Genomic DNA, 26,265 nt, shown 5'->3' on the forward strand with positions numbered 1-26,265 from the left:
ATAAATACATTATACACACACACACACACACACACACACACACACACACACACACACACACACAATACTATATATATATATATGTATAAACATTGTTTTGCTAAACATGTAATCTTACAATTTATTAACAATGAAAGCAATTTTGCATAAGAAGAAAACGAATGTGCTTGTTCAGTTTTCTATAAAGAAATAAGTTGAATATTCCATACTACAGGGCATATAGCATCCTGTACATTTCTTAGGGTCACTCAGGTTTTGATTTTATAATCAACACTGAGAATGTTCTTTCACACAAATATATAGTATAAAATGGCAGATATTTTTGAAAATTCTGTCCTAATCTTAAGCCAAAATTTAATGACTTTAAAAATATAACTTACAACAAGTAAAACACTAATTCCTAAAAAGCAAAAATTCTAACGTAATACAGTCCAAAGATATATTAATTTGATACTTATTTGGAGATAATGGTTGCATAAAATATTAAAAATATATTTCCTAAAAGGAAGCCATATGTTTTTGTAAGAGTAAAGGTTTTTATACAGTAGAAACACTGCAATTCATTACATTCGATAGTCTCAAGTCTGAGATGAGGTGCTCTAGGAAGCATTTGTTGATGTGTGGTATGGCAGTGTGTGACACACAAAGTGTGAGTTGTGTGTTCAGATCCAAAGTTGCAGTGGAGTCATGGAGTGCTACATAGGTGATCGTTGAGAGAAACACCTGGATTCATAACATATCTGATGTGAAGTGGTGTGTGTGCATGTGTGTGTGTGTGTGTGTGTGTGTGTGTGTGTGTGTGTGTGTGTGTGAGTATGTGTGTGTGTGTGTGTGTGTTTTGTGCACCCAAATTCAACACTGAATGTTACCACTCAGGTGCCACCAACCTTGGTTTTTTTTGGTCAGGACCTCTATTGGCCTGGAATTCATTGACTAGGGTAGGCTATTAGGGTATGATATCAGGAACCCAATTGGTTCTACCTCCCAGTGCTAGGATTATAACTGTGTACCATAAAATTTGTAAATGGGTTTTGAGGCTAAGAAAAGGTCTCACAGAGTTCAGACTGGATTCAAATATGAAGTATAGGCAAAGCTGGCCCTGAATTCCTGATCTTGCTTCCATTTCTCAGGTACACTATAGGTGCGTGCTTCACACATGACCTGATCTGACTTGAATTTGGTTTGGGTAATCGCACATTGAGAAACCTTTGCATGTTGCCAAACTTGTCATGGTCCCCCTTTGTTTACATGATTCTATATGTGGCATGAACACAGTTTAAGACACTGTGAGTTAGCTCACATCCTTGGATGGAAGCTTGAATTTATGTAGCATCTCAGGATGTGGGCTAATGGCTGTCTCCTGGCCTCTTCTCTGCTGCCTTTCCAGTTCTGCGGTCATTTGGCCTGAGGCTCACTGGGGACTAGTTAAGTGAGATAACATACTGCTCGTCCTCCAGGGACTGGTATTGCATTATCAGGCAGGGGTTTAACCATGACATTGAAAAATAACCCCTCTGATGGATGTCAGGAGTGGTGCTGAGCCTGGTTCAGGGCAGGGTTAATGGAAGGGACATATTGCTCAGTGGATGAACAGAGTTCTATTAGTCAGCATGATACTAAAATCCAATGTGACAGATGGCTGAAAGTTGCCAAGAGGCTAACTAACAAATATGAGGTGCCACAGTATATTCATTAGCTTGGCTTAACCGTTACACAGCAGACACACATAACTTTAAAGAATTATATTGTTTGTCCTAAATACATGAACATTTAACCTGCCCACAATATCAATTAATAAAAGATAACAGATTCTAGTGAAGAAATAGTCAGTGCTGTGTGAATTAATAACTAAAAGTGCACATAACATATTAAGGTAATTACAACAGAATAGATGTTGCCCTTTGTGGTCATAGCCAGAAACACAGTACAAGTTTAGAGGTCTCAGTGGGCTGAACATCCAGGGACCATGTCATAAAAGTGTGGTTTGCTGAATAACACTGTTTTTTGAGTACCTTCACATATAATCTTTCCCTCTGGGGTTCTTCCCTTTTTAATCTTGATTTTATGTCCAAACCAACTCAAGCATTTTTGCTTTTAAAGATTAGTTCACATCTCACCAGAATTACAGTTAGATTAGTTCATCATCACCCATCAGTTGTTTACACCAAACGGCCAAGGTTAGTGAGAATTAGAGCATCCTTGGTCCCAAGGGTTACAGGATTCCTGCCTACCCTGGACAGTCAACCAAACTAAACAGAACTTTTAACAGTGCATCAAGAAGCTCACTGAATGGGCAACGATAGCCAATGCTTTAATTAAAAACTTTAGCAAGCAATATTTATTTTATATTATCTCATGTAATTTATTTGCATTTAGCTATTTTTTAAATTTACTTTAGGTTAGAATAGCAATGTATCATATTTTTAAAACAGAAACCATGCTAGGAGGCTTGGCTCAAATGCCCAGAAAAGACATTAAAGTCCTCTTTCTTGGCCTTGTTGTTAGAATGGGCTAGCAGTCAGTGTTTAACAAATGGTAGACCTGTCTGCCAGTCTGCAGGCACCAGTGTCCTCTGTGCATAAACATTCGGGCCTGATAAGAATACAGGATAATATTTCAGTCACAGATATCTCTCGAACATTGTTTAGCTTTCCAACTAAAGTAGTTAAAATTCTTTACTTGACAAAGGTTAATGTGAAGCTACAAACATAGTTTAATGGAAAGATATTAATTGAGAATTTATTTTACATGCCCGTGAGGGCAAGTCAAGTAAGTTTGGTGATCTGAAAGGCCATTTTATAAAGCGAAATACAATAAATAAACAGGCCAACATTCTGGTTCCTATCTTTAACAAATTTATTGTTTTAAGTCAACGAAATGAAATAAGAGAGCGGAATTCTGGGTAGCTCCCCCTGGGAACTCTGAGATATTTTGCTTTCCCTGGGAAGAGGTCTGGAGAAGGAAGACTGGGAACAGATGGACAAGAACATTATTACAAGTCAGGGAGTTTCTTGAGTCTCCTCCATCTGAACAAAAGGGGCCTTTAATATTTGGCTTCTTATAGTTCTTTCTATACATTCTCCTTTCTATGTCCCTGAAGAAGTGGTCTCAACTAGATGACAATTAAGCACTCATCTTCAAAGGCACTGAGAGATGGGAGTTGAAGCCCACCCTCCATTCCGACACAATGTAGCCATGCCAGTCCCCCCTTTTTTTAGATGGAGAGCCTAAGACTCAAGAAACTCCCCGACTTTTAATAACGTTCTTCCCCATCTGTTCGCATGAGCACAGACCTTAGGTTATAGGCAAGATATTCCCCTAGGAGTCGCCTTGATCTATATAGAGTCTTTACAAAGTCCAGCACAGTGTCTGATAGTGAAATCACTTAATTGAATGAACGGCTTTTGAAGGTCACTGAAGGTGAGATTTCATATTTGTTCCCTAAACACTGTAGTCCCACTTGATGTCCCGTCTTTTTGCTAGGGGTGGATTCTACAAGTCCCCTCTCCTCACACGGTAGAACATTTCATGTAAGATTCCTTCTTTTGAGTCCTGACACCTGATAGTCTATCCCTTCCCAGGTCTCTGGTACATTCTAGAGGGTTCCCCCACCCCCACCTCCCAGGATTGCCTATTTCCATTCTTTCTGCTGGCCCTCGGGGCTTCAGTTTAAAAGGGTAGTGTTCCCCTTCTGCTCTGGTCTGCTGAGAAAACTGAACAAGTTAATAAATGTGAAAGAAGGAGGATTTTACATCAACTTTCGCACCAATTTTAATCTATGTTTGCTAGTATTTCAGGCCTTCCAATATAAATTGATATAACGAACTAAGAATATGGACTGCTATATGCTGTACTACGTTCGTGTCAGTAACTTGAATAGACCTGTGAAGTATTTCTGCATTTACACATTCACCTTAAACCACTCTCAGATTAATTTTTGTTTGTGTGAGTGACGCTTGGTTATCAGAGCAGAGTCAAATCTGATCCTTAGCTTTCTTGGACACCAGCTTAATGAAACTGATCAGCTTTTCTCTGAGCTTTTTGTTGTCTTTATAAACTCAGCACTAGGGCGTTTTCTTCACAAGGCAGAAATGAAGACTCAATAACATTATGTATGTTTCTAATTCAGCCCCTTGAAAAATCTCAAGTACAGGAAGCTGACACATTTATTTTACTAAAACTACTAGAGATCTGTTTGCACATTAAGAAAAAGTATTTACTTATTTGGATATTTGAAGGATATATTAAAATAAGAGAAATGAGAGAGAGGACAGTGACCATTTTCTTGCCCTTCTAGGTCTCCGTCAGGTATGATTGAAGGAACCCCACAGCTTCACGCACATGCGTGGAGAGTCTCCTCCACGTGTTTCGCGCCTGTCCATGTCCCGATGGTGGATCCCTGCAATATTAACCAACAGAACAGTAAGTCCTCCTTTCCACACGTAGACTTAGGGGAGCTGTCCAGTATGTTACACTCATTTTATAATCTTATGCTTTGATTTTAAATGATGATTTATTCATTATGACAAGAGCTCTGCTATTCCTCATGTGCGTCTGTTCAGTCCTGTGCTGACTCCACAATTTTAAAGTGTACTTAGGGCTATTGAAAAAAACAGCAAACAACCTATTCTTTTGCATTTAAAAAATTAGGCATCCTGGGTATGTATGACTTTCTTCTCAAACACACGGTGCATGTTGGAGTTTTCAGATGGGGGAAACACTTGAAGACTGAGGTTATAGTTTCAGGATGCTCAGCTTCAATTTCCTAATGTGATGACTCAAGAGCATCTCCTCTTTATTCCTCCTCACAGCATCTGCCATCACACTGGAAGCAGGGATTCCACAACCTAAAGATTGGCTTGTACTATTTAGCAGGCAACCCTCTGAGATAGTCATGGCCCAGCTTTGCAATTTTAGGAGCACAACTCAAATGCCTAGAATTTTGGACACACACTCACACACACACACATACACACACACACATTCACACACACACATACACACACACACACATGTTTGCATGTCCCCCAAATACATTTTAAACTAAAGCCACAATAAACAAAATCAAAGGCTGGTTTGCTTCCCAATAAAAAATGTCTCTCTGGATAAAATCTAATGTTAGTTAGGCATTTTGTTACTTTAAATCATTTTTACTTTCCTAGTTTATTGCTTTCATAGAGTTAATTTTTATATGTTCCTAACACTGGCTGAGAATCTATATTCAGTGTCCACATTTTGTGCTGGTTGTGTGTGAGTACTATGCTGCCTCGTATACAGTTTTTATTTTAAGCTTTTTTGAATGTACTGGAAAGAACAGATAATCTTGTACCCAATACTTAAAGAGAGTGATCTTTTTATCCCAATGAGGGTTGTCATTCCCATCTCTGTCTCTTTCTCTCTGTCTCTCAGTCTCTTTTTGTTTCTGTCTTTATCTCTCCCTGTCTCTCTCTATTCTCAAGAGTAGACCAGCATCTTGGCTTTTATGATTTACTACTCTTAAATCCATTTCCATTTCCCCCTTGACTCTATTCAAGGATTTAAAAAACAAATTTACTTCTTCAACTAATTGCACCTGGTTTCTCATCTTATTTGTTTCTAACACTGTCAATCTCCTTCTTGCTATTATGGTAACTTTGTTATTTATTAGGTTACTGTGTAAAGGTTTAGGTGGGGTTCACTTGATAAGCTATCTCTTCCATCTGGACTTTATTTTATTACACTCACTATGGATTTTCCACCCCTTTCCGCCTGCACTCTATGTCTTCTGTGGTATATGCTTCAGAGGTTTTCTTTTTTACTTTTGCTGTGAACTCTGATTTCCTAAAAATCCCAAACAGGTAAATTCACAGAGACATCAAAATTAAAAATAGACAAAAGCCACCACTTTCAACATGACTCTGGATATTTTCCCATAAGAATTTTCTTGAGTTACTCTTTATTTAATAACAGTGGAAATATGTTTCAATCTACAAATACTTAGAGCACAATAGAGTGGCCTTGCCAGTGCATTATTTTACTTTTTCAGGGTTTGGGATGAGGAATTTATCCAGCAACAGTGTATAGTCTTTTTTTTTTTCAAGTATGCTTACTAATTTGATGCAATAAACGAGTTCTTGGGTATATATGCCTTGGAGCTAGGAGGAGTTGAGGGAGCAGTGAATACAATCTAAATACATTGTATAACATTCTTAAAGAGTTAATGAGAATGTAACAGTACAAAAGAAAGTGCTGGACATTCTCAACAAAACCCATTCAGTATTGTTCCTTGAAAGCGTAAAGGATCTGAGGTCCAAGACAAGGACAGTACTAAGACTGATTTTTATCTCTGAGGGAGTCAGTTCCAGCAAGGCCCACTTACATCATGGAACCACTTACCCCACCTTGTCTCTTTCTCTGAATGACACTATCTCCCTGAGCTCGTCACACCTGTTTGGCCAGTTCCAAGCAAGGTTGTATTTGCTCTGCACTGACTTGAAGGTGCTATTGTGGAAACCTGTTTTAAATAAAATAGTGATAATTACATGGACGTCAGAATGGATTCTAATCCCTAATTTCTATTCATTATTCTTCCATTTTCTTTTCATGCATGAATTTATTACTCATACCCAACTGAGCTTCTCATGCTTGCCAGACAGTGGACACTGCATTGTGTTGAATGACTCTGTGGCATCTGCCTTACTGCCTTTTACCAGTGAGATTCCATTGGAATGCAGTGATTCCCCATGATAATGGTGTTTTCTACAAACTTATCATTACATCTATTATCAGGGACCACTTTTGTTACACACACAGAGGCCAGGGGAGGATAATCCCCAGTTTCTCCCACCAGGTTTCCAGAGGTGATCCCCAGGCATGGGCTCACTGTGGTTACTACTTCTACCAATCTGCCCATTGTTCATGCGATTCAGGTGCAGTAGATGGTTTTGTTTGTTTGTTTTTTCTTTTCTTTTGTTTTTTTTTTGTTTGTTTGTTTTTGGTTCAAAGACGATTGTTGAACTTACTGGCTCTTATTTAAATGACATGTTTCTAGAAAAAGGGAGATAGTTGAGTAGTTTTGGTACCCTATTCTTAGGGAAATCTCTGGCCTGGTATAGGAAAGACTCATGGCTTCTTCTTTGTCTGTTAGTCGGGTATGCAGCGCACTGTGATGTCATCCACCAGGAGCTCTTTGCTCCCTGTCATGTCTACGTCAGTCCAGGGTTGTACTACCAGCTGTGTCGCCATGATGCATGCAAGTGTGGAAGCTCCTGTCTGTGCAATGCTCTTGCCCACTACGCCTACCTGTGTGGTCAGCGCGGCGTGCCCATAGATTTCAGAGCTCAGATCTCATTCTGCGGTGAGTATGACGTCACAGAAAGATGACCAGGTAACTCTTTAGACAGCTTCATATTCATAATGGACACTTTTAATATTTCAGAGGGATCTCGAGATTGTATATAAATTATTTTAAACATTCTTACAGTGTATATGTACTGAGAACAAATGAATACCAGGAGATATGTCAGAAAAAAGAACTTATAATGTAGGACTGACTAAAATATGCTCGCTTAGTATATGAGAGACCATTTGAACTCATGGAACTAGAGGAGGGAAGGTGAGAGGGAGGGAAGGAGGAGAAAGAGAAAGAGGGAGTGAGGTAGAGACACATACAGAGAGAAAATATTAATAACAACTGGTTATTTGTTATTAAGTTAGAGTATGATTTTGTATCTCAAAAGAAACATTAAGGATAATTTGAAAAAAAATTGAAAATATTTTTATTCAGGAAATGTTCTATGTAAACATTGTGGAGTGTGAGACAGGAGGGTGCTCTGTGACACTGCTGATCTGGGGTTGAATAGGTCTAATGCGCCGTAGGCACCGGTTGTTTCGTGTTCTTAGACTCTAACACTCCTGGTTATGGTGACTGCTGTTCCATTTAAGGTAGAGAGATTCTGTAAGTGTTAGACAGTCCTACGTTTGTTTTTCCAGCTATAACCCTTGGGCTTCCTGTTTTTTTGTAAGTTTACTGAAAACCTGTTGATTCATTATTTAGTTGCTGTAAGAGCAGAGCCCAGAGCCTGCAATGCTGGAAACAGTAGCCTTTTGGTCCCTTATGCAGAATGTCTTCTGACCCCTGCTCTAGTCCTTCCTTCCCTGGAGGCTTCTCATCTTTGAGAAATCAGCTGAATGGTCTTTCAGTTCCTTCATGTTTTCCCTGTGAGCTAATCTTTAATGACTGAGCCATCTCTACAAGCCGAGTCTTCTAATTTCTTGATGTTTCTTTTGTGAGCCTTTAATGGTAAGCCATCTTTCCAACTTGGGTTTTCCAATGTCTTATTATATAAAAGATTTCCCATCCCTACATGAGTGAAATCTAAGATCTAAGACAACTAGGATTAAAACACATCTCCTCTGCTTCAAATTATGTGTTGTTCTTTTTCCCTCCTCTTTTAAAAAACAGATTTATTTATTTATTTATTTATTTATTTATTTATTTATTATATATAAGTACATTGTACATGTCTTCAGACACACCAGAAAACACATCAGATGTCTTATAGATGGTTGTCAGCCACCATGTGGTTGCTGGGATTTGAACTCAGGACCTCTGGAAGAGCAGTCAGTGCTCTTAATAAATGAGCCATTTCTCCAGTCCCCGTTTCCCCTCCTTATGACACCTGGAAATAATTTCAACTTACATTACACACCTAACATCATTTTAATTATGTTTGAATTAGAATGGTAGAAGTATTTGTTTCAGTGAGTTTTAGACTTTAGTTTATTTTAAATAAAGCGAGACCCTTTAAAAGCAGTATCTTTTCTTTTTAAAACTTTCATTTAATTTTTAACTTAATATATTGCTTTGGAAAATTTAAACATGACTTCTCTATGCCATTCTGCTTCCGTTCCCCCCAGCTCCTCCCACATCTTCCTACCCCCTCTCAGAGTTATGACCTCTTCTGTAATTGTTATCGTTGCATATGTGTGTATGAATACAACCTGCTGAGTCCTTTTAATATTGCTCATATGTGTATGTGTCTAGGGATAAGCACTTGGAATTAGATAACCTATAGGGGGGCGATTGTCTCGGAGAATACTGACTCTCAGCAGCCATTCATTACCTATAGGTCTTCATCTAGGGGTAGGAGCTCATGAGATTTCTCCCATGGACATTGGCATGTCAGCTGATACTGTCATTGTGCAGATACATTTTAGATTATTTTAAGTAGCATGTCATTTTTAGTTTCATGTGATCAAAAGAGATATTGTTTTAAAAACAATGTATAAACATGATATATATATATACATATATATATGTATATATGTATATATATCGATAAAATAAAATTGTGTCACATTTGTAGAGGAATAAATGCTTACTTAGGTGTCTGATGGTGACTGGATGACTGTACTGGTTAGCTTTTCTCAACCTGGTACAACTAGGGTCATCTGGGAAAAAGAGAATCTCAACTGAGAAATTGCCTTCTTCAGACTGACCCGGGAGTGTAACTGAATATTTTCTTCATTGCTGATTGATGGAAGCGGTCCTAAAATACCATGGGCTGTGCCACCCTCGAGTAGGTGTTCTTGAGATGTTTAAGAAATGGTATCTGTGAGTGAGACAGATGCAGAGGCTCACAACCTAACACTGATGGAGCTTGGGGAATCAATGAAAGAATTGGGGGAAGGATCTAGGGCCCTGGAGGGGATAGGAACTTCATAGATCAACAGAGTGAACTAACCTGGGGGTTCTCAGAAACTGAATCACTAGCCAAAGAGCATACATGGGCTGAACCTAAGCCCCATGCACAGATGTAGCAGGGGCTGTCCCTAAAAGCTGTAGTCTGTCGTGGATAGCATTCCTCTAACTTCACTGCCTTATGTGGCCTCAGTGGAAGAGAATGAGCCTAGCCTTGCAGAGACTTTATTTGTTGGAGTGGGGGATACACTAGGAGGATCTCAACACTCTCAGAGGAGAAGTGGATGGGGTATAAGGGGAGGGACTATGTGGGGGGACTGGGAGGAGAAGGGGGGCAGTAATCAGATATAAAGAGAATAAATAAATAAATTAATGGGGGGAAAGTGTAGTTGAATATGTGCCTGAAGAGAAGCCAGTAAGTACCTTTACTCCATGGCTCTTGACTCTGGTCCTGCTTGAGTTCCTGAGTTCAATTTTCTTTGTGATGGACTGTGGTGAGCATGTGCAAAGCCAAATAAGTCCTTCCTTCCTCAAACCAAACTATGATAAAAGCCATGCACTATAAAGATTTAAATGTGACACAGGTATTTCCTCAAATGGTTAAAAGTATCTTTCATAAGAACAAATAGATATGGGACAAGAATTAAAGATGCCATAGAATGTGTAAGTTAACAGCATCCGAGAAATAGGACTTTCACCTACATACATGCTATTAGTGAGGTCAGGAATCTCTCTCTCTCTCTCTCTCTCTCTCTCTCTCTCTCTCTCTCTCTCTCTCCCTACCTACTTAGCTACCATATATTTATTTATTTATTTCATTTTGTTATTAAATCGGTCATGTGTTCACTGGTGTAAACTAGTGTATGTCTAACAATCTATATTTTCTTTGGGTGTATGAGTTTTTAACATGTTTGTTTGCCTCCGAGACAGGCTCTTAAGTGACACTTGTTTGTCCACAGCTGTGGTGTGTCAGAAGGGCATGCTGTACCACCACTGTTCCTCATTCTGCCTCCGTTCCTGCACCTCTCTCTCTTCCCCTGAGCAGTGCAAAGACGACTGTGCTGAAGGATGTAACTGCCCGGAAGGCAAATTCTATGAAGACACACTTAACTTTTGTGTTCCCATGTAAGTCACAGAGGGTACTTGACAATGGCCAGATTGTATGGTATCTTCTTTTCTCTAATAGGCCAAATGAACTTATGCAGGAAAGACTCTACTAGTTAACCCTGAAGTTTATTCCTACTTGATTTCTCCACACCCTAATAACAAACAAGGTTTAGAATTTCTTATTATACAAGGGGTAGAACTGTATTTTCTATTCTCACTCAGAAACTTTTTGACCCTCATAAGAAGTGAAGACTTTTGTTTTGCACATAGGGTTAAAATATACAGCAGATGTGTTTTTCCGAAGGTTGTTCAGTGACTATTCTTGGGATTAAACAAACAGTCCAGAACTATTTTGGGCCCTCAAATCTGTAGCTACTAGTTAGTTGTCTGTTATTTGTCCAACATAGCTTTGTGTGGTCCCATAGAGTGGGGGAAGTCTACAGTGGCCAATTATAGAGCATAATGCCATCTGTCATTCTGTTTGTGTTGGAAAAATATATATCTTGTTTTATTAACTTCATGTTTTCCCTTATAGATATCACTGCCGGTGTCATTATAGGGGGAGTGTTTATCAGCCAGGGGAACTCATCCCAACACCCTCAGGCTTATGGTAGGTGAGCCTGGGGACCCCCAACAGAAGTTAGGGGAAGGACTGAAGGAACTGAACGGGTTTGCAACCCCATAAGAATAACAATATCAACCAACCAGACCCCTCCCCACCCAAGCTCCCAGGGACTAAACAACCAACCAAAGAGCACACATGGAGGGACCCATGGCTCCAGCTGCATATGTAGCAGAGGATGGCCTTATCTGGCATTAATGGGAGAAGAGGCCCTTGATCCTGTGGAGGCTCAATATAGGGGAAAGCCAGGGTGAGGAGGTGGGAGGGAATGGGTGGGTGGATAGGGGAGCACCCTCATAGAAGAAGGGGAAGGGAGGATGAGATAGGGGGTTTCTGGAGGGGAAACCAAGAAAGGTGATAACATTTGAAATGTAAATAAATCAAATAACCAATTAAAAATATATATCTCAGTTACATTAGAATATGGGATGTCTAAGACATGTACTGGTGGTTTCAGAGGAGATTTTTAAATTTAATCATCATGAGGCGAAACAAAAGTCCTTTAAAATAAGCTCTTGTTAGTAGATGTTAAGAATAGGGTAGTAATTTGAACTATATCCTGAGGTCTTATAGGTTTATGGCTCATCTACATGGCTCAAAAAAAAAAAAAAATGTCAGTCCTTGAATAGTTCTGAACAATAAGACATAGGGAAGTCATTTATCAAGCCTTGTTCAATACCACTCACAGAATAGCACTCATTTTGGTTCTCTGTCTGCTAAACGTGCAGTCCCATCCACATAGTGCCTGTTTGTTGGCACCCCTTCCCCAGGATCCTCCTTCCAGTTGCACTGCAGGTGCTCACAGTGGATCCCACGTGTAGATAATAGAGACAGGTCAGCAGGCATGGTTTCTACTGTCCTGGCTCTGTTCTGGACATGCTGTACAGATTATCAATTAAGCACTCATGAGTATAATGGCAAAAGAGAGGTCCTGCCATCTTGTTCCAACCTATACATAAGCAGAATGAGGCACATGTAGTTAAGCAACCTGGTAATAATACTGGGATTTATGCCCAGGCACCTGGCTTGGCAGTGCTTACTCAACTGCAGACCAAGCTTCATAGATCATTTTCAATCAACAGCAAACTATCATTCACACTCAACTGCCTTCATAATTAAATCCCTCCTTTTCACACCCCCCATTAAAAAACAAAGAAACCATTGAGTCTTTTGTGTGTAGAATATACTACTTTCTGCAGTTTCCTAAGCCAGAATTCTAAGACTCATTCTGACTTCTTTCTCACGTTCAACCTACCCAGCCTGAAAATTCCTAACCCTTGGTTTAACTTGGTTTTATTTTCTTCATGTAGGTGAAATCCATTCTTCCCTTCCTGGTCTGCTGCGTTAACAGTGACTCACCTTCTCTTCCTTGTCCCCCTTTTAAAAGTTGTCTTTGGTTTACATTACTATAACAAAATACCAGAGGCTGACCACTTTATACAGGCTTCCTCAGCTTATAGTTACAGGGGCCCAGAGTGTTGGTCTACAGGCAACAGAGAGTCAAGGAAGCCAAATCTTTTTGTCATAACTCACACTTGTAAACAGTTCAGTTCTGAGATATGAATAATGATTCACTTCAGGTAATAAGCATATCCACCCTTTTCAGAAGTGGTTCCTTCATGGCCAAACCACTTCCTGACTTAATCTGCATCTTCTAAAGTCTCACCTCTGACAGCATCACTGGGGGGCCAATCCTTAAAGCGAGTTTGGAACTAAATAAACTAAACCAAAAACAGTGGCATATTAGTCTCCTTCTGAGTGCTGGAAGAGCCTTCTTTTGGATTTCATATCCTTAAAATTATCTATTTAAGTGTAGAAAAACAAATCCATCCTTCCTTAGTGTCCAACATAAAATTATTTAGCGTAGTGTCACCCCTGTCAAATGTCCCCAATCCAGAAAGTATGATATGTAGAGCTGGCTGTCTCACTTTCTTCATGACGTTGGCAGTCTGGGCTAACACAGCTCTGAGTGACATTTTTAGCTTAGGGATGCATGTGCGTGATTTTCATATGATGTGCCTCTTGATATGTTGGTTTCTTCGTTTTGCAAATTTAGAGCGCATGGTCTGCTCTAAGCTAAAGGGAAATGTTGCCAGGGTTTTCGAGGGTCTGGTGTGTGCGCTCCCAGTGTGTCATGCTCTTAAGGAGTCTCCAGGTTCATGTGTCTCTACATGTTTTCCTTCTTCGTGGTACAGTCAGTTGCATGGCACCTGTGACTCAGACCCTCTTCAGGGATGCTGCTGGGATGATTGTCTTGACGTTCAGACTGACCGTCTCATTTCTGAGGTTAAAAGCCTTTGGAAGCTCAGCTCAAGGAAAAAAAAAACTAATGTCAGAGCAGGGGCTGGGTTTACCTCCGTGTGCCCACCTCATCTTCTGGCACCTGATTAAGCAGAGCAGTGTTTTGTATCTTGGAGTTTATATATTCTGATAGAGCACTGGAATCTTCCTCACTGATACAAGTCTTAACCTCTACCCATCCTTTAGAATAGCTCAGAATGTATTACTTCCGTCCACCCAAATGTCAGTTATGAATAGAGTTTTAATCCTTTTCAATGCCTGTTTTTAGATCTTAAGTGTATTTCTGTGTTGAGTGTGTCATGTTGTATATATCAATTGTATATTTTCCTTTGTTACTAGAATATAAGCATTTTGGGTCAGGTATTAGCAATACTGTGGAGCTTTAAATCCTCCTGTCCCTAACAAGGCCCCTTACATGGAAGTGTTTGATAAAATATGTCAAAATTAGATATCTTCCTAGGAGCTGTACTGAAGGGAACAATTTATTTGTGTCAAATCCAAGATTTAGGTCTATAAGTTAACTATTTCTTTACTTTTAGCCAGTGTTCAAATGGGACCGTGAAATGTGATGAGCCAGCAACACCCTCTACTGGTGAGTCCCAGATAAAGGTTTTCCTAGGAACATGTATCTCAATTACTGCCTCATACTCTGACAGAAGACTCTCAGAAGTCCCCTTACCTAAGCATGGGCACATAATAGTATCGTGCAGTCAGAACAGTATTCCAATGATTCCTGACATTTTTCACATCACTAATTACAGTATTTGTAGGGCAGTGAGAAGTAAGTGTATGGGGCTACTTAGAGACATAGACAGCCAGGCATGAAGCCTTTATATTGTCTACCTCAGCACCACATAAAGGGGTTGGATTATAACCCAGATAGTGGTTGTAACATAGTCCTGGATCAGAAAGCAGAAAACTCTATCCTAGACCAACACTTTTCAGCTGGTAATCACGCAGTGAACAAGCAATCTTGTTAAGACTTAGTTTCCGATTTTGAATGGGAAGCCATTTCAGGGATTCTGAATACCTACCAACGGTCAAGGAAATGTTGGTGCTTTCTAGGTTCTGGGATGTGTCTGGTAGGCAAGGTTTTAGGATGACGTGTAACAAATGGAACATGGCAGAGAACAGGAGTTTGGTAGCCCAGTTCTGTAATCCAGCACCGAGGAACTGGGGCAAGGCAGTTCAGGATTCAAGGTCAGAGTCAGCTGTGCACAGTTAGAAGCAAGCCTGGCTTATGTAAGACTGTTGCAAAGTGGAAAATAAAAACAAAGAGTTTATAAAACATATCCATTACTATTTCTCTTAGACTGTAACTTTCCACTGGAATATGTATTCTGGAGATCTACAAATTAGAGGTCCATATAAATCTGTATTTTTGTCAGATTATGGACAGATGATAACTCTGGGTTTCCATTCTGTTAAATTATGGTTGTTACTTATTTGGATGTACATTGTTATACATCACCTTTGAGTCAAACATAGTGGTATGTGTTTATACTTGTTAAAGAGGCCAAACTGGAGGAAGGAATCACAGGCCAACCTGGACTCAATAGTGAGACCCCGTCGCTTACAACACAAAACAAGAATATTAAAATGCCCTTTGAATTACACATTCTAGATTTACTTTGTCAGGACTTAGGTCACTGTGAGGCTTCACTACAGGCCTCAAAGATAACACAATAGCTACTGGAAATCTTTCCTATGCCCCTTTCAGTTTGGGGTAGCTCACAGCTAGAGCGGGGGTTACTAGGTAGCCTTTCTCAGTGGAGTCCTCACAAATCGATTCCTGTGGTCCCACACAAGTGTCTTATTTGGGTCCTCACAGCCGCAAAGCCTTCTGGGAAACAAGTACTCCCCACACCCCCGTCATGCCTTGTAACGGGGCCTCTGTACTCTCTATACAGTGCACTAAAGATAGATGAAAATAAAGACCCAAAGGCAAGACAAGATCAAGAAGTAACAAGTATTTATTATGGCTGTATAAATGTTTAAATATGTATTGTAGTCTTTAGTCCTTAAAAATTGGTGTTTGAATTAATCAACGTTACATTTTTTTTCCTTGTTAACTCCAAGAAAAGTATATTGGTAGTTATTTTAATGAATTGCAGGAGAAGGCAGTAAAGGTTTTCAGGTTTGAAACCGCTTTTGGGAGTTTTGAAATGGAACAGACTCTGGCTGGGTCATGCGGATAAGCTAAAAAACTCAAGGATTACAGAACGAGAGCTCTTTCTCTATAGCGAGGATCTGGTCAATGGGTTTTGTTCGGATGATTTGTGGAGAAGACTTTGGCCCAAATACAAAGTTAAAGCCATATTTTCCATGCTTGTATCTGAAGTACACGCCTGCCCAGAAGGGAAGGAATATTTTGACTGCAGGTTTCCTGACCCCGACTTACCAGCTGGTGGTATAAATTGTGAGACCACGTGTGCAAACCTGGCCATGAACTTCACCTGTGCTCCATCCTCGCCCTGCATCAGTGGTTGCGTTTGTGCTGCAGGGTGAGTTCCCCTTTCTCGATAGTACAACCATTCACCGTTTAAAGGAAAATTAAAGTCTCTTTGAAACATTCTTGGGGCCACCTAGAGAAGGCTAACTGGTTAATAGAGCTTGCCTGTCAGCCTAATGGCCTGAACTGGATCTCTTGAACCTACAGAAAGGTGGAAGGAGGTAGCCGGCTCCATTAAGTTGTCCTCTCACCTCCATATCCATATTATAATACACGTAGGCCCATGTATGCACACACACACACTCATATACACACACACTCATACACACACACACCACATACACACACACATACACACACACACACACACACACAACACAAACACACACTTAAAATAATTTAAAAATACTCTTTACAAAGAGTAGCCAAAATCTTTGTTGTGAACAGTGGTTAGTTAGCTTTGAGTTGGTAGATTGTTGTAACTATTTTGCTAGACTAATTTGACATTGTGCAATATAACTAGTGTCATATGCACCATGCTGAAGAAGGAAAACATTTTAAGGTAAGGTTGGGACTTTTTTCAAAACCATATTTGTGTGTGTGTATGTGCGTGTGTGTGTGTATGTATATGTGTGTATATATGCATATATGCAATTTTATTTATGTTTTAATGATTATATAACTTTATATATGTGTTTATCACTATATATTATATCGATATATATTTCATTGCTGCAACGGTTGTCATTGACATTACTTTGTTACAGTGAAACAAACTTCTTTAATTATAAATGTTATAGGTTCACTGCATTGAGGCTAACCTGGGGGGTACTCTTAGTGAGAATTCTGGTTTCATTCACACCAGAGCCCAAATTCCAGTTTTGCCACTGTTAGCTGTAGGATTTTCCCCCCACATATTCTTCTCAATTCCCACTAGGTAGGCATTGTAAGATGTATAAGATATCATAAGACTAATAATTGTGTGTGTGTGTGTGTGTGTGTGTGTGTGTGTGTGTGTGTGTATTATAGAGTGTATTCAATATCTATGATTCACAACTTAATTGCAGGCTGTCTACTCTATATGTTTCATTCAGTTGTAGAAATAGGATATACCTGGACAAAGAATCTGGAGACCTTAGCTTCACACGTATATACAGTTTTCCCTCCTCCTAGTTGTCTAATGATGAGAGAGAGAGACAGAGAGACAGTCAGAGAGAGAAAAACAGAGAGACAGAGACACAGACAGAGAGACAGAGACAGAGAGACACAGATACAGACAGAGAGACTGAGAGACAGAGCAAGACAGAGAAAGAGACAGAGAGAAGGCCATCTCAGGTAAACAGGTCGCTCATTCTTCCTCAATGAACAAGTCCCACAAAGATATTCCCAGGATCAACTCATAAAAGTCAAGGGCATAGGAGGGAGGTCTTGTGGTTTATCTCCCAGGAGAATCACCTTTGTCTAAACGGCTCCAAAGAGCCAAGTATCGTGGAATGGTGTCAATCTGCTTAGAAGAGAAGGGCATACGAGGGAGAGAAAGAAGGTCACAGTAAACAAGAGTGCCCACACACACGAGGAAAAAAAGGTTGGTGGAAATCAGGCCATAGAATAAATGAAGAAGGAAAACAATTTGTCAAAAGGACAAGGGCAAGAAAATATTTGTTGTGGTTAAATAATTAAAACCCAGCAAGGTTGCTAAGCTTTTTTTTTTTTTTTTTTATTGTGGCTGTACAAGGCCAATGACATCTTTGCTTGTAAATTTACTTCAGATAGAGGGCTTGCAGCTGTTTACTATCTATAACCCTTGACCCTCTTCCTTGTGACCTTTCCTGGCTCATGTGGAGACAATACCTCAGCACATCATGCATTTCCCATAGATCCTTACAGGGCCAGAGTCTATAGAAAGCCTACACAGATCTGGTTTAGGAGCCACTACACTGGATAAAGCAAAGTAGAGGAAAAGCCAATATAAATGCTTTTGAATATTGGTACTTCTTATTCAATAGCCTTGGGCAAGTTTCAATTTTTTTTTTTTTAAATGAGTATAGCAGTATTTGTTTTATGGAAAGCTGAGTACATCACAGTTCACCAGTTACGTTGTAGGTGCCCAGTTACTGTTGGTTACATGCTCCTTCCTAGCCTACAAAATAGATGCAAGAAGACCGTATCTTCCTTCTTCTCCCAGCTTTAGATTAGGTATGAAAACCCATCAGTTACCAACTAGTATTCAAAACCACACATTAATAATAATAAAAAAAGGAATGGAAACTACTCGGTCTATTTTCATTTAAACACACCTAAGTCAGTTTATATCTTAGCACCGAGAAACAAGCTTGTTTCTTTAGCAGAAAACGTCAGTGGTTTCATCATTTACTATTTCACCAGGGACGGTCAGACTCTGTGTAGCAAACAGTGGTGGGCAGGACACCTACTTTCCATTCAGGTGTGCTCTTTCTGTTTCTGTATTAGAAATGGACTCTTGTTTTCTGTATATGGTGCCATATAAGGAAAGGTTAAGTAATATCTGATCCTGCACTTGGCATTTAGAAGGGGGAAACCTGATTCATTCTTCAGTGCGAAAGATAGTGTTGAGTAGGATAAGATGATAGACCGCAAGTCCATCTGGCACTTTATAATCACGTTTCTTTTTCATTTGGAAGGATGGCAGAACACAAAGGAAAATGCTACGTTCCTGAAAGCTGTCCCTGCATTTGGAAAGACTGGGAGTATGTCTCAGGGGAAGTCATCTCTACGCCATGTTACACCTGGTAACAACAGACATTTATTCCACAGGAGTCCCCCCCCCCCAGCAATTGTATCAATTTCAATTTTTTTTACTGCCACGACTTGACATGTGTGACTAGCAAAAGTGAATCAGATTAAAGTTTGCACATTGGAGCTGCAGGCTCTTAAATAGCTACTTTCTACAAGGGGACAATGGCATTTAAAATATATCTTTGTTGACCTAGGAGAGACGTGTGAAATGGGATAACTTGGCAACCTAATAGGAGAAATACTGCAAACTTAGAAAATGCAAAGTTTTCTAAAGGGAGAGGCTTATTCAATAAACATTTGACTGTTTGGAAGTCAGTTATCAGAGCACCACAAAAAATAGTTATGTTTTGGTAAAGTTTCCTTAAACTATGCACACGTGTTCTAAAATTTTGATGATAGCATCCACATAGCTTAAACTATCTAAAAGTGGGGAGGGTGTGGATTGTGCTCTTTGTGACTTCATTCTGCAATCTATTTTTTCTGTATCCCATATTTAATTTTGGTGTCTGGTGCTTTAAATGTAAATACCTGACAAATTTGTCAGTGTAATAGGCATTCTGAGAATGAACCAGGGGCCTGGAGAGATGGATCAACTGTTAAAGGCTCAGCTCATAACCAAAAATCTAAGAGAACGAGCTGGCCGTAGGCATAAGGATCGTTGACTAAGACTGCTTCTGAGAACACAGTTAGGCTACTAGAAAATGCTGGTGTTGTAGTGATGCCCGTCAGGACCACTGGATGCTCTTTCAGAGGACCCTGGTTTTATTTCCAGTCTCAGGGGATCCAGCCCTCCTTTTTGGCTGCCACGGTGTTATATACACACACAATACACAGAAATCCACACAGCCAAAATACCTATATATAATAAAATAAAAATAAAATTCTAATCAGAACCTAATTGCTCCATAAGATAACACTTGCTATTTTTTCAATAGTGTTTGTCGGCGGGGGATGTTCAATTGCACATATTATCCATGTCCTGCGGTGTGCACAGTATATGGGGACCGGCATTATCATTCCTTTGATGGATTGGAATATGACTATATCAGTGACTGCCAGGTGTTTTTGATAAAGGTTGGTCTTAATTACTTGCTTTTTTTTTGATCTTGTATAAATATTATGTGAAGAATATGTTGTTGATGGCATACCATATTAATATATTCCATTAATAAAACTTATGAATACCATCGTTATTTTGAACTTATTTCTTTGGCTTTAAACTCATCTTAAGCTCTCTTATTGCTAAGCAATAGACTAATTCTTTAGCCTCATACCATTTGCCTTGTCTTTAAAATAAAAGTAATGATTATACCTAGCTCCAATGGTAGAAGGAGCTTGACTACATAATAATTTCTCATTAAATAAAAATTATTCTAATTATTGTTACTTTGGTATAAAGTATACATACAACACAGTAAGCCATATATTTTATTTTTATGAATTAAAAATCAAGAGAGATTCTTTTTGCTTCTAGATACTATCTTGCTAATTTGGTGGTATCCTTTAGAGAATTCTTAGATTTGTACATGTTAGAAAATCTTAAAATATCTCGTATGTATAAAATATGTAGATAACCCATATGCATAGTTTATACACCACTGATTCCAGAATTATTTTTTAAATGAAAAAAATTGTAATTCTTCCAATGCAGTCAAACAAGAAAAATAAAATGAACACCACCACACCCCAATAATTAAACAGGTGATTAGTCTATTTTTTTGTATATAGGTTTTACGTCACATTATGCTTACCTGTGATTCTGTTTTATAAGCCTGTCTCAAGAAAGTAGAGTATAAAGTCCATTTAAACAGGTCTCCAAAAGTTAAAAATCAATGAACTCTAATGAAGCTTTTCTTTACATATTAAAGAAATAAAGTTCTCTACGAGGACTCCTTTCACAAGTATCGTAGTAAGCATCATTGAGTTACCACTTGTAGAGGGGGCTGACATTTATGAATAATTTTAAGTTTCTTATAGAAAAATAGCAATAAATTTGGTGGCACATAATTATGGCATTTTCAAGTATTTTTTATATTTTAAATTATTTTTTATAACTTAAATTTCATACATGTGCCGTGCATTACAACTAGTCTTGTCATTAGGCTTTAGATGACAGCATCTTTGAGAGTTCATGTGTGCAGCTTTTCTGTCATTTACAGAAGCCACTGTCACACAGCACATTATATATTATATATCATATATTATATATTATGTATTATATTTTATACATCATATATCATATGTCATATATCATATATTATTATTATATAGAATACATTATTATCATATATCATATATCAATCATATATCATGTATCATATAACCTGTCATGTCATATCATCTGGAAATGAGGAAATATTTGAATTCTTTTTTACTTGTAGCCTTCACTTCTCTACTCTTGTTTTATTGCTCCAGAAAATGTCTTAAAGTGAGTGGGGGCAGTATACAGCACTGTTGGCTCCTGGGTTTTTTTTTTTTTTTTTTTTTTTTTTTTTTTTTTTTTGTTGGGGGGAGATTGCTTTAAATTTTCTCTATTTTTGATGATGTTAGCTATGAGTTTGTCAAAATAGCCTTTATTATGTTGAACTATCTCTTTCAGTGGCCCAACCAATAACATGTCAGACGGTGGAAATTCTGTTTTGTTTTTTGGTATGTGTGTTGTTTGATTAGAGCACATGAAAAGGCACAGTGACCCACATATGTCCTATAACTTGCCTTTTCTGACTCGTACTGATCTGTCTTGTTCTTATGTCCTGTTGTTTTAATAGTCACCATGAAATAACAGGTTGCTAATTTTACTCTGATTATTTTATACCTGTGCAATTAGATTGTATGCCACTATTCTTCTGTGCAATGAATTATATTTCTTTTGGGCTTCTCTTAGAGACAGCATAATTATGACTAAATTATAAAGTTAAAAATCATTGGTTTGACTTTTTTTTTTTAAAGTCTCACTACTTGGTAGAGGAAGAGCAGTTAAATGAATTGCTTTTACTTGTACTACATAGCATTTCTAGAAAACTCAGATAACTGCCTGCACTGAGATGATTACTATCAACACTTTTAGACTTTAGTATCCATGATGCACATCATCTGGGGATGCTGCTAAAGTGTGGATTCTGTTTCCATAGGTTGCAGTGGAGCCTTGGGTTTCAGATACCAGGTGGTAATGATGCTCTATGTCTGAACCACACCCCCACTAGGAAGGGTGGAAGTATTTGTACAAGAAAACATAATGGAATATCTGTATATTCATTATTTTTTGAAATTCTTTTCTTCTGAATACTTTAATTTATAAGGAGAAGAGGGAAATTTTTGGATAGCATTGTATCAAGCATGTCCTGTTTCACAGAATATGTTATTTTTGTTTTAAGATATTTCTGTGATGCCATTTCAAATGACAAGTTCTCCCAAATGGTATTTTCCTTTTAAATATAAAAATAATTTACAACTCCCTAACCAGAGCATTTATAGTCTAACTCGTATTTCACTGTCTATGCCAAAATTTGTGTGACAAGGGCTCTTTCTCATGCATTAATTCATTTAAATTATGTCTACTTATTAATTATAAACTATCCTAATAAAGACATATTTACTATATATCTCTCTACCAAGGCTGATTTATTTGAGAAGTTATAAAGTTTTAAGGGAATGATTATGTTTCTGTTTCTCCTTTTCCCCTGCTCAATTTATTTGGGAAACTATGGGCATTTGACGTACTTGTACTTAGTAACTATCCATTAATGTTTTCTACCTAGGTAGAAAAACATCTTTATTACTCTTTGCATTAGAAAACAGCATCAGCCACTACATTTTCATGTTTGCCTTTTTAGAACAATTTTAATTAGCATATTATTAAAGATTTATTTTATGGATCTGAATGTTTTGCCTGCATGTATGCATGTGCATTGTGTGTATGTGTGGTGTTCACGGAGGCCAGAGGAGTGTGGCAGATGCCCTATGGGTGGCTGTGAGCCACTGTGTAGGTTCTGGGAGCTGAATCCCTGTCTGCTAAGAAAGCAACACGTCTGGAAAATGTTGCTTTGTTGTTGTTTCCCACAACCTCTGGCCTTTACAGTTGTTTTGGTTGGTCCCCTAAGATCTCTGAACCTCGGAGAAGGGGTGTGATATGTATCACACAATTAGGACTGAGTACCCCAGTCTTTCATTCTGTGCACATTGACCAGTTGAAGGTGTCTGTGTTAACTGCCATCTACTACAGGAAGGAATGGCTCTGATGAGGACAGTCACAACATTTTTAAGCAGGTGACTCTGCAGAAAAAAACTTTCAAGTAGAGTGTTTGTTGTGGTCAGGAAAATGCTGAATGATTATGGGCAGTTTTCTTATTGGTACTACAAAGAAACAGAGCCACTGTGCTGAGCATTTGTAGTGAACATTTGGTCATAAAACATAAAATGGTGTGGCAAAGAAAAATCAGTGATTAGCCAGTGTAAGCTAATTTTCATACTCTTGAAATATGATTATTGCCAAAATCCTCATTGCTTGAATTCTTACCAGTTTCACCTTTTTGATTGTACCATTTGCTTAGCTCATACCACCTGCCCAAACTTCCCATGGTAGCTTCTTTTTTTCTGGACCTATCAGTGCTTCCTTTGGGAGGGGAAATGGCATCTGGCATTGGTCTGACTGGAGGGTCTAGAGCCAATGACATCTCTGAAGAGCAAATTTCACCTTCTTCTGTCAGCCAGCTCTCCATCATCTTTGTGTTTGATTGCAAGCCCGGGATTTTCAGGTGGACAAACTTATCTTGAGTTTCACTGGGTCCTAAGGAGTGCACAGTAATCAAGTATTCACTTTTATTTCACACATGAACTTTAAAGCATTAACACGTAGTGTTATTTTAAAGGCACAGTGTCTAGTTTGGGTTGTTTTTGCTTATCACTAGATTGCATGTTTTCTTAATACAACCATGTTCCAGATATAGCATTTGCTATAACTTTTTTGAGTTATATTAGAACTTGTTAGAATTCAACAATTAAGATACTCTTCCCCTTTATTTATTTTCAGTTTGCTTTTTACCACTGCATTACATAGCACATTATTTTGGTGTCTTAAGAGGATTTAGAGAAAAGGTCATAACTGTATTTTGCAAAGCCAGATATGGTTTAAGAGGAAAAAAAATTCACAATGTTAAAAACTTCCAGCATTCTGACCTGTGCTGACAACTCCACAAAGAAGACTGTAGAGGGTTTTTAATCCAGCAATGTGACTGCTCTGATCACATCCAAATACCTTCTAGGTCTCTGTGATCTGGCTAGAATGAAAACATGCTTTTATTGCATGTCTTTAATTCCGAAAAATGATATCTAATTGAGGGGCAAAGTGAATAGTCAGAGAAAAATTTGACAGAATGAGTCAGAGATAAGATATGCCCAACTCTCAGGAGAAAAGCTATTGGAGAGCAGCAGCAATGAGAGAGAGGAAAGGGGGAGGAGAAGGGGGAAAAGGACAGAGGGAAGGTAGAGGGGGAGAAGGGGATCAGGAGGAGAAAAGGAGAGGGAGGGGAAGTGGAGAGGGGGAGGGAGAGAAGGAGAAAGAAAGGCTGAGGGAAAGAGGGAGAGGGGAAGGGGAGGGGGGAGAGAGGAGAGCACAGTTTGTCAGTAAGTTGGGAGTTGAGTTAGTTGGAAGTCAGTGCACTGAGTGCAGTGCAGTGGAGTTGAGTTCATTTGTGAGTTCCTGCCGTCCAGTGCAGGTCAGCAGAGACAGACGAAATCAGATAATAAGAAGGAGCCAGAGGATTAGAACAGAGTTCCAGAGTTACTTTGAGGCCAAGCAGAACAAATCAGTGACAAAACTGAGAGAAGCCAGATTGAATCAGTCAGCTGGAGAGGAGTTTGAGCCAGAACAGCTGAGTTGAGCCAGCCAGTGTTCAGAAAGAATTAGCAAAGGTGAGTTCATTCAGCAGTAGGCCTCTGAGATGGGAGTTACATCTGGCCAATAAAAAGCTATTTGATAGGAGACCATTGGTTGTTTGTTTTTAATAAAACCAGGAGGTATACATTCTATTTTCCAGGTTTCAGAGTCAAGCTCTCATTCCATAAACCTACAACAGGCAACAGTCACTGATGGGTTTCTTCCCGTAGCTTGTTTTCAATGTTCTCCTTAGCTCATCCTTCAAAGGATGCTGCTACAACCCCCGAGAGCTTTCTGAAATTTCTAAACCTTCTTTAAGATTTCACACACATGTACATAAACAGACTGTACGTTCTGGTGAATGGTGAAGTGTGTCTCTGTGTTGTGTGTATGTATATATATGTGTGTGGGAGGGTTGTGGCCCGAGGCCACAGAGGCCAGAGGTATCTACCTAAATATTTCCCCACTGTACATTTGAGACAATGTCTTTTATTGAGCCTGAGCTATAAAAAAATGGCTATCCTAAATAGCCACTGAGTTCTGGGAATGTATTTCTCTGTCTCCTAAGAACTGACAATGTAAATGCTTGTCACTGGGTCAGGATTTTTTTTTTTTTTAAAAGCAGGGATTTAGTGATCCAACTTAGTTCATTCTCCTTATGCAGCAAGTACTCTATCCACTGGAGAAATCTCCTCTAATTCTTTGTAGTTTCCACCCTATTTTCTTTTATTGTCTTCTAGTAACTACTGATTTCTAGTTCTTTGTTTCTGATCACCTGGCCTACTTTTGTGCTCTCTTCTCTAGTTGTCTTAATACTCTGGCTCTTACAGGTTCTGTCTTTTCATGTTGCTTCCATAAAGTTCCACATTGATGTGATCCGATAACACCTCGCAGACACAACCCTGTTTTGTTTATTTGTTGATTCGTAGGTCTCTACCAGCAGGGACTTGGTAGAGAATGGTTATCTTAAAAGGGGGTTGAGACTTATATGTGACAGATGCTGACACTACCCTGTCGAGCAAAATACTGTTCTACTTTGAAAGGTGCTGACAGGTCAAGTGTTGGAATCATTAGAAGGTCTATTGTTTATCATCGCTTTTAGCATGGAGAGAATAAAGAGCTTTAATACTGACCTTTTCCATCCAGCTTTGTAACTGTTATTGTGTTGCCTAGTAACTGTCACATTATTTCTAAACCTAATATTAACTTGAAGTAGATCAGGAATAGGAATTATAGACGCACAACTCTCAGCATTGCTATTGTCTCAAGTTTTTGTCAACATAGCAGGGTGTTAGAAGACAGAACATATAATATAGAAAATTTCTTGACATTTCTGATTCAGTATAAAATAACAGAGCTAACATTGAGGTACTTTGATTAGTAATAACAGAGATGTAATTGTAATAAAAGCCTTGCAGCCTACTTCTTTTATCTTTTAATCTAAACAACTC

At 38.8% G+C, this 26,265-nt stretch overlaps 1 protein-coding gene across 2 annotated transcripts in view; it reads left to right on the plus strand.

The window, feature by feature from the left end:
• The window catches only part of OTOGL (otogelin like), a gene marked incomplete at both ends in the record, with an annotated part of 132,302 nt that overhangs the window by 35,076 nt on the left and 70,961 nt on the right, over positions 1 to 26,265 (plus strand). For both annotated transcript variants that reach the window (XM_080935537.1, XM_080935538.1), the window contains 8 exons: positions 4,298 to 4,422; positions 7,127 to 7,336; positions 10,642 to 10,807; positions 11,325 to 11,399; positions 14,252 to 14,304; positions 16,054 to 16,216; positions 18,825 to 18,932; positions 19,875 to 20,013. In XM_080935537.1, coding sequence (XP_080791663.1) covers positions 4,298 to 4,422; positions 7,127 to 7,336; positions 10,642 to 10,807; positions 11,325 to 11,399; positions 14,252 to 14,304; positions 16,054 to 16,216; positions 18,825 to 18,932; positions 19,875 to 20,013 — 1,039 coding nt within the window. The remainder of the gene's footprint in view (positions 1 to 4,297; positions 4,423 to 7,126; positions 7,337 to 10,641; positions 10,808 to 11,324; positions 11,400 to 14,251; positions 14,305 to 16,053; positions 16,217 to 18,824; positions 18,933 to 19,874; positions 20,014 to 26,265) is intronic.

Source organism: Micromys minutus, assembly GCF_963924665.1.
Source record: "Micromys minutus genome assembly, chromosome: 22".
Classification (NCBI taxonomy): Eukaryota; Metazoa; Chordata; class Mammalia; order Rodentia; family Muridae; genus Micromys; species Micromys minutus.